At 38.0% G+C, this 17,678-nt stretch overlaps 1 protein-coding gene across 4 annotated transcripts in view; it reads left to right on the forward strand.

The window, feature by feature from the left end:
* The window catches only part of TPPP (tubulin polymerization promoting protein), an 89,373-nt gene that overhangs the window by 51,832 nt on the left and 19,863 nt on the right, over positions 1 to 17,678 (forward strand). For 3 of the 4 annotated variants that reach the window (XM_066190076.1, XM_066190056.1, XM_066190066.1), the window contains exon 4: positions 8,186 to 16,941. In XM_066190076.1, the coding sequence (XP_066046173.1) occupies positions 8,186 to 8,380 (195 nt within the window). In that variant the 3' untranslated portion in view covers positions 8,381 to 16,941. Of the gene's footprint in view, positions 1 to 8,185; positions 16,942 to 17,678 lie in introns of those variants that run through there. The other variant, XM_066190084.1, reaches the window with a different exon arrangement.

The following is a 17,678-nucleotide window of genomic DNA, read 5'->3' on the forward strand; positions in this document are numbered from 1 at the left end:
AGACCTATCAGAGTCAGCTGAGCCGGAATTTAGTGTTCACACAAAAGGGGAAAATGAGTCGCAGTGTTGACCAGCACTATCTTGCACTGTGGGAACAGGCAGGTTCTTTTAAGGATCCTTGGTTGAATGAGAGCTGGCCACAGATTTGTAGTTTTATCAGGCCTTAGCATGCGCTGTGTTAGTGAAAATCTGGAAAGGAGTTTAATAGTCACAGAAGATTTTGCCATCATGAATATCTCATGTGCTATTTATTACACTTCCCTGTTCCATAATGGGTGACACTGTATTCTGGCAACAGTGCTGTACCATGAGTGAAGAGTAATGGGTACCGGTCACAGAAAATTACTGAAGATTCTTCTTATGGATGATCAAGGCATGTATTTTCTGATCTCACCTGATGTCTCAGCAGTTTTATTGCTTGGTAGGTGCCAGGATCTGGGATTGTTGTAGATATATGGCCAAGATTTGTCCAGCCTCCTAACATGGACCTCTTCTTCCTCTTCCTTGTTGGTACCCAGAGTTCAGCTCTGGAAGTTACCTGGAGCATATAATGAGGAACTGCAGAGCTCTAGGGGTGAGGTTGATGGGTATGGAGCTCAGATCTTGTTTTGCCAATCCCAGAAAAAAAAAAGCATATAGTATGGGGAAAGCAGGGCAAATTAGTTCCAGAGATGTGGTTCACTGGGATTGTGCAGGTTTGTTAACACAGCTCTTCTGACTGGAGTGCTGCACTGGATGCATAGAGGCTCTTCAGGATATACATGGAAAGAATGAGGAAGAGGGATTGTAGCATCTATGTAAAGGCTTATGTTGACGGCATCTAGCTTTGGAACGAGTCTCATTAAAGACTGGTTGTAATATTAAATTGAAGGAGGATTCAGCAAAACCCTCACTTAAAAAAACAAACAAACAAACTATTCCAATATGTTTCCCTTTCTGCTTTGTCTTCACCACCAAGAATGAAAAACACCTCCTCAGAGGACTGTTGACACACTGTTTTTGTGGAAGATCGTATTAATCAGGCTGCTAGATCCAGTGAATTGGGACCATGTAGTGACTTGGACTGTTGAAATGCTGGAGAACTGGAGTTAAGGGGCTAGTCTTAGGAGGAAAGGAAGGAGTCTCTTGTAGGTGCCAAATGGGCAACACCTGATCTGCCCTTAAGGCTGGATTGTTACATGGTCTTCTCTTGATGGATCTAGACCTGGATCAGGCAGATTTGACAGATTATGTGAATTTGTTGCTGGAAGTGATGTCACATATAAGGCACCTTTTTGATGTCTTTTGCTCTAGCTCTGGCTAGACTCCTAGTTAGTGAGAAGGTTTAGGTACTGTATGTAGAATTAGGACTTGCAGTGCTGTATCACCTGAGTGGTGTTAGTGGGAACCACTCCATTGAAAGTCCTCACCAGGATTAATTAAGATGGTGTTACTTTCTGGCATTATTGAAATGGAGTTGCTTATTGTTTTCTTTTGTGTGGGTGTATCTGTGCACACGCTAAACTGAAGGAACATGAATGATATCGAGGTTTTTTTTGTAACTTGATCTCTGTTTCTGACTTTCTGCAGACTTCTAATGCACGTGCATGTATTCCCATGAATGTATAAACAAAGTAAATACAGTTTTGGTAGAGAGTTCTGGTACAATCCTCTTCCCCCCTCCCCCCCCCCAAAAAAAAAACCAAAAACCCAAGGGCAGACTTTCCCTTTGAATTTTTTTTCCGTATTACAGTCATTTTTTGTTTCTCATTTTACAAAGGTTGTGGATATTGCCAGCAGATCAATGATTTTCAAAACCTTGCTGAGACTCTGAATGTCAGTGCTGATTCTGCAGGCTCCCAGAACATTTTAATTGGATAAAGACATCTCCATGGCAACTTTTTTTCTAGGAAGATGTGCTGTTAGATAGTGAAGTTCTGTGGTTGAAGGAGCAAATGTAGGAAAGCATTCAGTTTCAGCAAGGAAAGCTGACTGCAGCTGGCAGTGTAGCCAGGAGTACCGTGGTTAAGGTGTTGTATCCTTCTGGTGAGGAGTAACAAGAGCAGCTCACTACTGCCTGTCACCATTGTTTTTGGCAGTGCAGGCACTTCCAGCACTGATTGCTGAAAAGACACAGTCAGTCCCTCAGGCAGGCAGGGACTGTTTCTTTGCTATGTGGACATTTGTAATTCAGGAAAGAAAATCTACCAGAAAACCCTACTGCAGGGTTTTGCATCATTAAGTTTCTACCTAAGTTGTGGGGCAGCTTTAAATCAAACCGGAATCTTTGTCAGTGATGGTGAGCAGTGGAAAATAACTTGAGGCAAAGTTGTTTCAGTTGGAGCCAAGAGTTCATTGTGAAAGCAAGGGCACCCGGTGTCTGTTTTGAACGTGTGATATTCCTGAAGTCCCACAGGTTTTCCCGGTGCTTTTCCTTCCCAGGAATTGGTTCTGGAGAGCTTTTGGGAATGGTGCCATGCTGCGTGCCGAGCCGCCCAGCCCAGAGCTCCCTCAAGCTTGCCAGGGGCTGTGGTGCTGAAGAAGTGAGCCCTGTGCAGCTGCAGGAGTGTGGTGTTGCAGTGCCCTGCTCGTGGAGCCCTTTGCACTGTGCCGGCTGCAAAGCTTTTGTGGCATTTGCTTGGGTTTTGAAGTGTGAGCTTTATAGAAAGGATGGTAACGTGTGCTGACAGCAAATGAGGGATGCTCCCTTGGAAGCATGGAATTGTCTTTCCTCTTCTTTGCCTCAACTTTGTTCTGGAGGGAAAAGACCTGGAAGTGTGGGAAATCTTCCGGTCTCACACTGTTACCTTATTTTCATGACTGTGGCACTAGCTTCATATGATGCTTCTAGCTTTTTGACACAAAAGTTGATTTTATGGGGTCTTTTGAGTCCATAAAATCCATGCAGTTTTCCTGCTGGAAACAAGCCAGGCCAATGCAGCTGCAGAGCTTTCAGTGGATATATTTTTCCTCAGCAAACTACTAGATACTTCTGTACTATGGTAGACAAAATACATGTTCTTGACTTCTTAATTTCCTTTTTACTGTAATTAATTTCATTTTCCTAAGGGCTGATAATACATTTCTGTAACTAATTGACATTCTCAAAAATAATGAAATGGATTGTGTTGCTTGCTCTGTAAACTGCTCCTTGGTTATCTTGGGGTAGCAGGCAAAATCTGGTACATTTGCAGTGTTGTCTTTCTTGAAAAAGGTCAAGGCAGGAATATGGCATTTGTTAAGGTTTCCAGAGTTCAAGGACTACAGCTTTCACTTCCTGTCTTTGGTTTGACGGCTGTTTCAGACAGATAGAAGTTGGACTATTGGCAATATAGAGTTTGGATGAGTTGTTGGATTCTTTTGTTTTGTTTACTTACCTGTAATGTGGTCAGACACTGGAATAAGTTGCCCATGGAGGCTATGGAACTTTGGAGGTATTCAGGACTTGACTGGAGAAGTTTCTGTGTAAGCCTATTTAAGTATTGGTGTGAGCAGGGCTTTATGCTAGATAAAGACTCATATTCAAAGGTTCTTTCCAACCTACATTGTTCGGTGACTTAGTAATTTTAAGTTTTGATAATCCTCCGGGACGGAGAATCCCCCACTCTTTCCAGGTTTGACTAACCACAGTGGTGAAAAATTCTCATGTGTCTAGTTGGAATTTCATATGTTCCAAATCATGCCCATTATTGTTTACTTCTGAACTATCTCTGTTTCTGATATAACCAGTCTGTTGAGGATAGGAGTAAGATTTGTCTCTCCCTTTTTTATTCTGAGTCTTGATAAACACATTCCCATCATCTTTTCCATGTATGTCACATGCTCCAAGCCCCTTGCTGTCTTAGCAGCACTTCTTTGTAGACACTTACACAGAGCTAGGAAAAGTACTGAATTGCTAAGAAAAAATGCACATAAGAAATTAATAAACTCAATTTGGAACACTAAATGACTATATTTGATTCTGTTGTGCTAAGTAAAACTTTCTTCCTAAAAGAAAGTTTTTTTTAAATAAAAAATAAAAAATTGAAGTTCATGGGCACCTTCTGTGATATGCAAACTTTGTGGTTAACTGTATGTGCAAATAAGAGATGGAAAATGAAGTCTTCTGTGGTCTCACAGAAAAAAAAAAGGGAGGAGGTTGGCCCCAAGGAATTTATTGCCTTTAGAATAATGTAACTGAAGAAATTATATAACTTACTCTAGATAGCAGAATTCAATTCAAGCAGAATTGCTATATGACAAGGCAGAAACATTTGTATGTGATTCATTGTGAAAAAGAAGGGAGAGTAGTAATTTGCTAATGTGGAAACTCTCATCCAGCCCTTTGTGCTCTTCACTATATTTCTTCCTACATTTTTCTTCACTTAAGAAGGATGATCAGCTTTCTCCCCACCCACCCCCCACTTTTTTTTATTTGCCTCCCAATACCCTTGTGCAATTTATAATGAGAAGATGGATTATAGAGAAGAATGAGCTCACTGCCACCCTTTCAGTTGGTTTTGTCTTTTGCTCAATATCCAGTTTAATCTGCCTGGTTGGTTTTGTTGTTTAGAAACAGAAAAAAACATTTTGATAAAAACAGTTGGTTGCACAGTCAGTTCATAAGGGCTGTTCACTAAAAGTAAGTTATTGGCTCATAGAGGAATCTTTATGGATAAACTTTTCATATTAAGACACTGAAATGTAATTGTGCAGCTAATCCTAGCAATCATATCCAGGCACGTGAAGGGCAAGGTCATCAGGAGTAATCAGCATGGCTAATCACCAAGAGAGAGTTGTACTTGACTAACTTGTAAACTTCTACAATTAAATAACTGCCTGAGTAGATAGGGGAAGAAGAGAGTAGTAGTACAGTGTCTGCCTGGGCTTCGGTGAGGCCCTTGATGTGGTCTCTTATAAGAGTCTCACAACCCCTCAAACTGTTGCTGTAGTGGCTGGATGGGCAGACACTGAAGTGGATTGAAAACAGGCTGGATGGTTGGGCCCTGAGGGTGGTGATGAACAGTCCAAAGTCTAGTTGGAAAAGCTGGAAAAGAGTGGTGTACCCCTGGGGTCCATACTGAGTCAAGTCCTGTTTAACGCCTTCATTTATCATCTTCATGATAGGGTGTGTTATACTCTCAGTGAGTTGGCTGATGACACAGCGCTGGGAGGAGTGGCTGATAGAGTATCCAGATGGGATGGTTGCCATCCAGAGGGACCTGATAGGCTGGAGATCTGGGCTGACAGGAACTTCAGCAAGCTCAGCAAGCAGTGCAGTCCTGCAATTGGTGAGGAAGAGCCACACACACCAGTATGTGCAGGGGGCCATGCAGATGGAAAGGAGATTGGTTGAAATGGACCTGGGAGTGCTCATGGACACCAAGCTGAACATGAACCAGAGAGGTGTTCTTGTTGTATGGAATGCTACTGATATCTCAACTGCATTAGAGGTATTGCCAGGCAAACAGGTTGTTCCTTCTCCTCTGCTCAGCACTGGTGAAGTCTCATCTGAAGTCCTGCCTTCAGCTCTAGGCTCCCCAGGAGAAGACTGATAAGCTACTGGAGAAAATCCAGAAAAGGACCATAAAGAGGATGGAGGGACTGGAGCATCTCTCCTGCAAGGAAAGGCTGAGGGATCTGGGTCTGTGTAACCTGAAGAAGAGAGGGCTCAAGGGTGAATCCCATCCATGTATATAAATACCTGAAGGGAGGGTGCAAAGATGATGGAGCAAGCTTTTTTCAGTAGTGCTGAGTCACAGGATTTCTCTATGATTCTGTGATAGATAGTCTCACTAGCTCCTTCTGGTTGAGTCGTCCAGGGTGGATATGAAGTTGTTGTATATTCTACTCTGTATTTACAAAGACTTTTTTGAAAGAAAACATCTTAGCACAACCTTAAAAATGTTCACACAGCTTAAAAAGAATAGCGTGTTTTCTTTTTAATATATACACATTCATCATAAGAATGATGGAAAAGAAAAAGGAGAAATGTGGTGTTCTTCATAACCTTGTAGTGGCATCTTATCTCTGATCTGTTATATAGATATATCAGTTCAGGGTGTGAGAGCGTTATGTACAAGTAATTAACAATGCTTGGATTTTGTATTGTTGGAAACAAGGCGAGCCTCCCAGTTCATAGAAATTTTGCCAACAGCAAATCAACAGAATTTATATTGTAATAGTCTGTCACATGTGGGAAGGGCCACATCAGTGACTTGACATGCAACTTAGGAAAAGGCTGTGGTTCTTACTCAGTAAAAAACAATTTGAGAAAAAATGTTTGCCTTGGAGCTACTGCCTTTAATGTTCATTTTACATATTATGGCTCCTGTGATGCAGGAAGCCTACTGATCCATCTTGGGCTGAAAGACCACCAGATGTGGTATCACTGTTGTTCTTGCTCTGGATTTGTGCTATTCCTTGTACTGGGGTTTTAGGTTTTGCTTAATTTTTTTTTTTTGGGGGGGGGGACAAAAAGATCATATTTTTTAACCTGCCAAGCTGTTGCCCATCCTCAGTTATCTTTGTGGGTTTGAAACGTTGCTGTTTTCCCTACAGATTAATAGGGAAAGGAAGGGCTTGTGCAGCACACTGCTGTCATCTTGTTGTAAAGATGCATCTTATAAGTCGTGTGTGTTACGGTCTTATCAGAATGCAGGTGTCTTGATATAAACACCACATTTCTCAAGTTTACCACTGGGAATAGTTTTCTGGAAACATCCTTCATTATTGACATGAGCCATTCTATAAATCCTTGTTTTACTGTTTCTTCTTGCATGTTAATAATATATGTGCATTTTCATCCACTCACACAAGTTTTACTATGTATGTTACTAAATATGTTACAGTACAAAAATTCTTATATGTTTTTATTGTAGTCTGTGTATTGAGGAAAATTTTATGCCACACCTTTGAAACAGGAGAGTAGAAGCTGTAGTCTTTCTTTTTCAAATAGTGATTAAGTTTACCATTGCAAATTCTCAGAATTGCAGTCTGTCCTGAGAATGAATTTGGTAAAGGAAAAGGCAATCAACTAGAGTTTCTGAGACTTCTCTGTGGATGTGATGGTAGAGAGTGTAGGCACATGTAGATAAAACTGTAGATTTTCTGTAAAGTAGTGGTTTTTAAATACAAGGAGAGCAAGTATGTTTTAAGTTTAATTAAACTCCATATTGAATATATTGCCCTTGTCTTGCATTTGGAGTTTTCCTGGTTATAAGGTGCTACCAGGTCAATGTGAACAAGTATACTGTATACATTAGACCAATACTTCTTCCTAAGCATTGTCTTGATACCTGTTTCTTCAGTATATTTTTCTGCAAATAGTACTCTTTAGACTGCAAGACAGAAGTCCCGAAAGGTCATTTAGCAATGCTGTTTTGAGCAAAGAATGCTCCAGTGTTCGTTTTCTTTCAGATAGTCTCAGGTGGTGCTCATAAAAAAGATGCCCAGATTTTAGCACTCTGTTCTTTTTTGTTCAAAAGTCTTGTGTGTTTTTTCTTCCCCTGATTTTAAAATACAAATTTAAGGATCAAAGAAACTGCTCCTAGTCTCAGCATACAGATTATCATACTTCTGTGTTGTTATGTGAAATATTTTTTGTTTGTTTGTTTCTATCGTCAAAATTTTTATCTCAATGACAACAAAACTGATTTTTTGAGGAGCCTGATATGACTCAGTGGAAGGAGTCTTTGCTCAGTGCCATTTCATAGACTGCTAATTTGCTAACATTAGAACTAACTTTCAGTCCTTCCAGTTTGTTACTTCTCTCATGAGTCCTAGAGTTAAGAATGAAATTGTCTTTTGATGCTATGAATTCTAGTTGTAGTGGGATACTTTTTCTATATTGATGGAGCCAAGCTTTTATGCTTTCATGCTGACATAATGGATTGTGAACATAGTTCAAAATATGAAATCCAGATGCAACTTCTTCGTATCTTTGGTGCTTAGAACTTGATTATTAATCAAAAGTATCTCATACTGTGAAAGTCTCTTCTGAAAAGTTTTGACATAATTCGTGCTGTTTCCTTTTCTGCTATATTAATTTGTCATTGTATGTAATGGCAAGAAACAAACGTCTTTTGTATCCTATTGCTGGGAATGGGTAGGTATTTGCAGTCTTTGTCATTAGCAAAGATTTAAATCTTGGTAGCATGTAAAAGTATCTGTATTAAGAATAGCTGATTTCTGATATGTTGTTTTGTTTCTTTTTTTCTTCCAATAGAAAACCGTTGCATCTCCAACTGTTTCACGCCTTACAGATACTTCAAAATTCACAGGTTCTCACAAAGAGAGGTTTGATGCCAGTGGGAAAGGAAAAGGCAGAGCTGGCCGAGAAGATCTGGTGGATAACTCAGGATATGTATCTGGTTATAAGCATGCAGGCACATATGATCATAAAGTACAAGGAAACAAGTAAGGCTGAGGGTTTACAACACAGAGGGGGATAGAGTATATATTTGTAAGGATGATGTTATGAATCCCACGTGTTTTGGTTATTGTGAATGTTGAGACTATGTTGTCAAGAAGTTGTCTTCAGGAACTGGAACTGATTTCAACATCTGAGCTACTTGCAGCACAATGCCACTTCATTACATTCCTCATGCATATATTGGCAAAAATAACTAAATATGTAGGTATAAAACATACATCGTTTTGTTGAGCTTTAGGAAAAAACAACCCAAACCAACAAACAACAAAACCAAAGTCAAGAGCAGTTATACCACACTTTGTCAGTTCAAGCAAAGTATCTCAAACATTCCTAGATGTTCAGTTGCCCTGATGATGTCAAAGGGAACTTCTTGAAAAGAGGATCTTCTGTAGCAGTCCTTCTAAAGAATATCCCATTACTTACACAGTTTCATTTGACTACTGTTTTTTTTTATGGGGTTTTTTTAATGTCTTACATAGGATCTATCACTTCTCTTAAAACATTCAAGAATATACTATTGGGAAGTAAGTGGTAGTGATATACTAGGTTCTAGCCTTTGATTGTCATATATGACTCATGGAAAAACTGAAAAAAAAGCTATTTCTAGGACAATGTGGGCTCTAAAGTATTTTATGTCAACAGAAAGAGTTGAAAAATACCAGCCCTTACTTTCCTCCTGTCTATACTTTGTGCTTGTTCTTGTGTGTACTGTAGCATGGTTCTGACTGGCTGGATTTGGATGGAGCTATTGTACTAACCTGAGAGGTGAGGAGCAAGACATTACTAAGAAAGTCGAGTTAAGGATTTTCGCAGTGTGTTTTCAAGTTTGCACTGCCTCACATTGGTAGTGAAGGGGGCATTAAGCTAATAATGCTTTAAAATATTGTTTATGACTGAACACTGCTGATCAGATTGCTATTAAATGAACATTATTTTGCCCATATGTTGGCACATAGTCCCTTTAAGCTCTAGCATATGTAAGGAAAGCTTACGGCGCCTCTGAGTAAGGACATTTACAATTAATATCTATGTAATTAGATGCAATTTACCCACAAAAAAAAAAACCCAAACTATTACAACTGAGCTACATTTTATGATAGATTCACTGAAGCCAAGGGATTTGATTCTCTGTTCACTGTTGCAGCCAAACTTGGGAGTAATAGTATTGCTGGGAATGGCTTTCCAATGTTACCAGGAGAACCAGTCCCAAAGGTTTCAGGTACAGGCAGCTGAATGTGACCTAGCTGGAGTCCAGAATGCCAAAAGAAATTAGTTGGAGTAAAAATAACTTTTTTTTTAAATACTGGTTGAAAAGGAGAGAAAAGGCTGTTCCAATTTTCTGCAGGAGCTGAACAAGTATCTTGATGTATTACTCTGATTCTCTAAAGTTACGAAAGATAGGATGTTCAGTACTCAAAACCAGCTTTTTGCAGTTCTGCCTTGCTTTCTTTCAAAAAGGGCTTGTGCACTGATTTTCATGTTCAACTCTGAATAAAGGTTAATATCTGTATTGCTCTCCCCCCACCCATATAAGCATCCCACTCAGAGTACATAAACGTAGGTGAGCAGTGTGTGCTGTCATGTGCCATGTAGGTGAACAGTCTGTATTTGTCCAATGAATAGAAAGGGAGCACTGTTTTTCAGCCCTTAAACTGTTTTTATTCTGCTGATGTTGTGTGATAGCCTACAATTTTGCCCTCAGTGATCCTTTGAGCCCATACATCAGCCTAAAATGAAAACAATAGCAAACAAAAGGCAAGGGCCTCCTTGTGAACTTGGACATCCTTTTGTGTGTTTATAATTTATTTTGATGTTTGTTTTTAAGCAGGAAGGAAGTTTGCCAAAACACAGCACACGCTTTCGTAAAGATTTGAATGTCTTTTCCCACATATGGCTTTGGTTACCTGGGAAGATTTTAGATGTATGTAAAGATGTACGTAAAGATGCAAAGTGTTCAGCTTTGTGAGCTCTTTTCAAGAGTTACCCAGTTTTCTTGAAGAGTGAAATGTTATCCACTCCTGTGTTGCACTGGGGACCTGTCACACTCCAAAGCAGAAAATAAGATACTTGATACCAACAGTGGCTAAATTATTCTGGCATGGTAGTAAACTGGCATGGTAGTAAACTGGCATGGTAGTAAACTGTCTAAATGTAAAGATCTTCTTCATCACTGGTGCCTGTGCACCTTAAGGGTAGTCATGTTCTTTTAATGAATACAAAGGCTGAGCCCACAACCCTTGATGTATCCTTCAGCTGAGTTACAGGCAACATCAGTGTCCCTGTTTTTCCTTTTGACTTCAAGACTTGACTAATAACTCATTGATGACTGAAAAGTTCTGGACCCAGCCTCACGAAAGGGTGAAGTGCAGCCTACCACAGAGTCCAAGAACACACTGTTGACCTGGGTGTTTGTTGCTAGCTATCCACCTTCTCTGGCACATGGGGTGACAGTTTGCTTTTAGGTACACAAAGGACAGGCTTTCTCAGGTACCCAGATGCAGAGTGTCTGTAATGTCAGAATGTTTCCATACAGGAGGAGTGATTGGTTAGAAAGATTACAAGATTAATTAGGTTTTAAGTTGTTACTTCAAACTGAGAGAGATCAGCACACTCATAAGATAAAAGGCATGCAAGGGAGTTGAGAGTGCAGACAGGTCCAAGCTGACGCTGTCTAGAAATTGAGTTATAAAAGGCTAATGTAGCGAGCTGAGCTTTTGCCAGAGTTTACTTTGCATGCTTGTGCATGCTTGTGCAGTATAAAATCCCTGCCATGAACCAAAGCACTTTATTTGGACCTGATGCAAACTTTGAAATTCTTTCAATGTCATAGTAAGCTTGGGATCAGAACCTGAGAAGATGGTTCAGATTTTTTTTTCAGCAGTATTTTATTTTGAGGGACACACTTCTTTTTTCTTCTTTGTTTCTGCAGTCTGATAGTTGTAAACCTCAAAATGGTACATGGAAAGAAGTCCTTATAATGTGACAGTTACAAAGGAAAGTTTTTGCTGCAAAGATAGTACTTTGTAAAGGTTTTTCTCTTTTTTTCTATGCTTGGTGTGAAATATTATGGCTATGAATAAAAGCATCTTATGCAGCTGTGTATTAGGGGTTCACTACCTACTTGAGTTCTTACTATTCCACTAATATTGGTAGGAAATTAAAAGCCTAAATACTTGGTTGATTATTAGCTGATAAGTTCCAGGCCTGCTCGGGAATGAGGCAAAGTACATTATCTTACTCATCTGCTATTCCCTCAACTCTCAGGACAGTAAGTACAGCTTTTACCTCAAAGATGACAGGAAGGGATAGCTGAGGAGGTGCCCCATTTTGAGCTCTTAAGAGTGTTGTAGAGTATATTCTCTTCCAATGCACCATGCTGCAGACTGTAACTAAATGTCATGTCTGAAGTAAGGACATGGGAGCCTAATAAGGTTTACTGTCCTCTCGTTTGTGGGGGCATCTCAATTCATTCCATCTAAATTTCCAGCCTGATTTTCAGCATCTTCCACTACATAGCACTGTCTTACGTGACACCTTCTATAAAACCCTCTTGTTCCTAGTTATCTTTACTTTCATTACTACAGTAGATGCTACCAAAAGAAATGGGATCAGAAAGTTCAGATAGCTTTTAGAAATAACTGCCTTAAAGGGCAAACTCAAATTGTATTTAGATCCTGTGGCAGTACACAATCCTTATACACAATATCTATTGAAGCTTAATCTGACCATCAAAACCTTTACAAGACTGAGGACAAGAAATGAAAATCCTTACTGAGGCAAATGAATAGTCATTACAAATAATTTTCTGAAAACAACATAGTTTTTAAGTAAAATATGCAACAGTCAAAACGGATTTTCTCATTAGTGCTTGCTTACTAATTCCGTTTAGTCACTCCATGAGTTTTAGTTTAGAGTTCCATTGGGAGTTTTGCCACCATTAGTACAGAAATATCAAAACCAAAAATGATAGTCCTGTTCTTTGTGGTTATCAAAGCTATCACAATGGCATTACTGAGAAGCAGACATTAAAAAACACACATAGTTTCATGAGTCCTATATGAACAGTTGTAATTAATTGTAATCAAATATTTGGAATCCCAAGGGAAATGTTGAATATTAGACTATAGCCAAAATTTAGCTCCTGTTTTTTTAAACCTATAATACTTCTTACCTCCTTTTCATTTAGGGAAGTGAAAGGTATTTTGAATTGAAGTATGTATTTTACTGGCCTTACCTAAATTAAAAATTCTGACAATTAAAATAAAAAGTCTGACAAATTTTAGCATTATACAAATGTATAATGTTCACAAATTACCATTTCAGTCATCCCTATTTTCCCTCTATTGCCTCATTTAATATTTTTTATGGTAGCTGGAATTAGGCAGAACAAAAAGGCAAATGACTACTATGGGTTTGGCGTGGAAGTGATAGGTATCCCAGCCATCTGTAACCATCTGTAGAGAAAATCCTCATGTATATTCCCCCAAAACCAAAACTTGAAAGTTGTAATTGATGGTTTTTTTCCTTAAGGCTTTTCATAGTTATGAAATTAATTTAATTATTTGTGCCTGCATGTATGATAGTCAAAACATAACCCTGCCTTCAGGGATGCATGTATTCTGGGGGCACATGGCTGTCATCCGTGAATAAGAATTCTCTGTTTGCACTGGCCAAGAGCAAACCTTTTACCTTCACGATAGAGAAAATGTAACATTGCACTGGTATGTGTTCTCTTAACTGACTGTCAGCCTTGCGTGTGTGCCAAAATAACTACACCTTTGTGTATGTTGTTTGTAGTGCGAATATTATGTTCGTGGCTTGTCACTTAGTTGGTATTAAGTAATGTAATGCACAAGACTTGTGTGGGTTTGTGTATGTGTACACATGCTCTTTGGATCCAGCTTAAAAACTGTGTAAATGTTGATGAAAAACTTAAATCTTATTAGGGCCAAGCTCTAGTCCTGCAGCCAATACTGTTCAGCTTGGCTGCTTGGGGACATTGTCATTCTCCCTTCATAGTGTGAAGGTAGTGATCTAAGGAGGCTTTTATGGTTTTACCTATCTACCCTGTTCTGAGAGAAATCACTCTTCAGCAATTCTAACATAAATTTAGTGTGACAAGAGGAATTTCTCCATGGCAAGGAAGTAGGAGAGAGAGAGTTAGGGTGAAAGCAAGCTTTCCTCTGAGTGCTCTTAAGAAACCATTTAAAACTATGCTCTGCATGGGCCCTATATTTTCCTTTGCCCCAACTTTGTGAAGCAAGTTGACACTTACTGTATAAACACACAGTTGTTCATCATCCATTAGTAAGTATAAAGCTGTAGTATAATGAGATGGAAACAGGAATCAGGAGTGTCATACATTGCCTATGGACTCAAGTCTTATTTGGGCCTTTATTACAGTTAAATACCGGAAGCATATTGACAGTACTTAAACTTGTGTGAAATTCTTAAAGTCTGGAGTGCCTCAAATTAATGCATGTGTATCTCCTGTATTTGGAGTGTTTGCCCATAAAATGTCATTTAACATTCAGTTACTCATTTTGTGCAACCCCAGAGTGCTCATTTGGCTTACTTAATATAAGCTGGAAATGATGGTCAGGGTTGTTCTTTTTAAATCTTCAGAATCCTAGAACTACTAAGAAGCTTGTAGTTGCATTCATGCTTCCTCATTAAACTCAAAATCAATACTTTGAATGATGTCCCAGCTAAGAATAGTGCTTCTGGAAGTAAAAGAATATTGCAGATAGAACCTCCACATATTAATTGTCTGGGTAATTTATTTTTGCAGGGAGAAATATCTGTTAATATATTTGGGGGTTTTTTTACATTTTTCTGTGTATTAGCTTTGCTATATTGCTTCAAAAACCCTATGGAGAAGGTGGATTTCAAAACAAGTTTAAGATACAACTCTTGACTTTGTTGTCAGAAAACATTTGAATTGGCGTGTTTCATTCAAGTTAATTGATCATCCACTTAAGGTAGACTTTGGCAAGAGTAGGCCTGATCATAAATAAAAGGGGGAAGAATCCAGCCTCTAGGCTGAGCATTCTTGACAGACATTTGCAGTTCCAGTAGTCTGAAACAATTTTTTAAAAAAGATGTTATCTTTTGTATTCATGTGAATGCACACAGACACTACTTGGGGGCATGGATATACATGAGGGCAAAACTACAGAAGAGACTTCTTTTTTCCTTTTTAAACCTTGCATTTAGAAATTGACATTGAAATACCCAACTGACTAACCTTGGAAAAATGATAAGCTACTATCATATTCCATTGCAGCTAAATAGCCAGTGAGTTAATTTTCAAATACAGTTACACAGCGTCTCTTTTTTGTGAGTTACTGTAAAGCTTATGGCACTGTACAAAGTGTGTTTTGATAAAAGGTTTCAAAGAGAATGCTCATGATAATTTGCCCTTACCTCCAGTTATCTTTATGCAAGATTTTTCTACTACTTTGCACTTTTTTCGGAAAACATCAGAAACATGAATAAAGTTACACTCAACTAAATTAAAAATGTGGCCCTAAAAAGTACACTCGGTTCATCCATCCTTGCATTTTGATCATGAGCTACATTATAGGTGAACAACAAAATAAGGAAAAAAGATTGGAGTCTGAATCCCCACAGCGGTGAATTATTTCAAGTTCCAGTTTACATCAGATGAGTTTCTGTATGCTTGCATTTGCTCAAATGGTATTTTTTAACAAAGTAATAATGTGAAATAATGCAGCCTGGGCTCTGTTAAATAGGGTTATATTAATGCAACTGAAATGCTGTGTATGTCTGTAGTAGTCAAGCTAAATATGTTCTAGATCTTTACAAAGGCTTTGTGTAAAATCAGTTAACCTACAAACTGACGTCCTATATAAAACTGTGTTGGCAAACTACTTTTGTTAGCACTGTAGTGTATGAAAAGGTAAGATCATAGGCAAAAACAAGTTATAGGGTGCAAAAAAGTGTATTTGTTTTTAATCTTTGTGCTGGGTTCAGAATATATCAGCGTTGGCAAATTCTTGCAGCAGGGAAATTTTTTTTGGACAATGCTTATAATACAAAGTAATTTGTCTTTACATTCTGTAAAGCAGAGAAATGGTCAACATTGGATAAATATATTGAAGTTTGTTCTTAGCGAGGTGTTAATGTTTCACAGATTTAAATATTAGAGGAGAAATATATATTTATACAGAAGTATAATTTTTGAATGAGATTGATTTTATTCAGTCGTGAATCATTTATTTATCCACATTATGCTTTATTCCTTTGCTAGCTTATCAGTCCATGCTGTTCCAACATCCATTTCTGATTTGATTTAGATGTTTTGATTCTTCATTTGCACAAATCTGGATGTGCATACTGTCAGGACCTGATGATAAAGAGTGAAGGCAAAACTGTTTTGTCTTTGATTACCTAGGGCACTAATTAAAATTTAATCGTTCAGCAGTTGGGATATGTAGATAGGTCTTGACATAGTCTTCCTTGGAGCACTGTACACTATGATGAAAACCTTCAGTGAAGCTTACTAGTTTTTGTTCTTATTTTCATTTGTCTTTCATCAACCAGGAAGCTGCTGTGTGCTAATAATTACCTGCAATATTTCTAATTGCAGGCATTGCAAACATTAACATGCAGCTGTACTAGGCTACTGTGTTCACTGTGAAATTTTCAACACGGTAAAAAACTTTACATGATCATTTAACCTTACAAGTTTACTTTTTCTCAGTAATTTAACACTGAATCTTCTTTTCATTATTGCAAATTAACAACTTGAGCATAGCATTTCTAAATCTGAATTGTAGTAGATAAACATGTCCTAAGCAAAGATTTTTAACCACTTGATGAAGGGGTCCAGGCACCATCCAGTGCAAAGCACACTGGGCAAAATCTTATCCCCACTGCAGCCAGTTCCAAAATTCTAGCTGGTGTTAGCAAAAATAGAATCACTATTACCAAGTGGTTAATACGCTTAGTAACCATGACAAGAGGTTATGGAGGAGCACAACAGTGATTCTCTATTTCTATGTCTTTATTTCTGTTAATTTGAAACTACTACTCTTCAATCTTTAAAATAAGTAAAAGAAACTTGAAGGGGGGATCATATACTACTAGTTTGTACTAGGTTTTTTCAGGAAAAGGAAACAAATTTATATATATATATATATATGCAATATATTTTTACACTGTTTATTAATGCTAGAAAGTATTAAATGTATCACTTTATCTGTGTGAATGTTAGAGTAATGACAATGTTATGGATGTTTTAAACCTTTTGAAGTTGTCTTGTTAAATTCTAAATCCACATTAACAATGGAAAAGCTACTTTGTCTGCAACATTATTGTTGATGTTCTAGGGGAAAAGTTCAAGTGCAGCAGTTGTTTCGATTAGCACTGTAAAAGCTTGGCTTGACAAGTTATAGTGAAATCCATATTTTAAACACCATTTTGTTAAAGCATAGCTTCTCATAAAGTACGTTACTGCTGTTGACTGACTGTATAAAATTGTATTTTTATTTGGTAAAGTGATCAATAAATGTGTTACTACATCAGTTCTGGGATTTATTGAAGTAAATGGTATTTGCTGATAAACTTTGTAAGCAACAGTTATTTTACAGTTTAGATATTAATTTAGTTGCTGATGAATTTATAAATTACATCAAAATACTCTCTGAACATGCTGCTGTCTGGTTCTGAGCAGAATCTATTTCTTCTTTACCATTTATTTTCCTAGTTTGAATAATGACTAAAGCTGGCCATTAATATTTTGAGGATTCTTGTATGATGCTTAACCATGATAATGGTGATCCACCAAATGAGATCTGTCAGGAATGAAGCCATTTGTTCTTAACTAGCTACCTAAGATAGATTGATCCTCAGTGCAAAAGCCCGAATTACTTCTCTCCGCTTCTTTAAGTGGTGTTGAAAGTACTGTACTTGTAAGGAAAGAAAGTCTTTTGCCACATAGAACATTGTTTTGATGATGTAACATCCAAAAGCAAATATGGACCTTTTGTTTATAAATAACAACATCAGTCAACTTTCCAGTAGCAAAAATACCATGATTTTATTCAAGAAGCAGATGACTGAAGTATTTACCTGACGACACTATAATACCATAATTAATAATGTGACAAAAAAAATGTCAGAGTGCTGTTCTAGAAATGTAGCAGTGTCACTTGACACTTTGTCAATTGTTAATTGACAAAATGAGCAGTGAATTGCTAATCCAGTGATTAGCAACTGCAAGGAAACATAACTAAACACCTTACAGCTACCTGTGTTTTCT

Source organism: Chamaea fasciata, unplaced genomic scaffold, assembly GCF_029207755.1.
Source record: "Chamaea fasciata isolate MVZ Bird 193981 ecotype frontalis unplaced genomic scaffold, bChaFas1.0.hap1 SCAF_1, whole genome shotgun sequence".
Taxonomy (NCBI): Eukaryota; Metazoa; Chordata; class Aves; order Passeriformes; family Sylviidae; genus Chamaea; species Chamaea fasciata.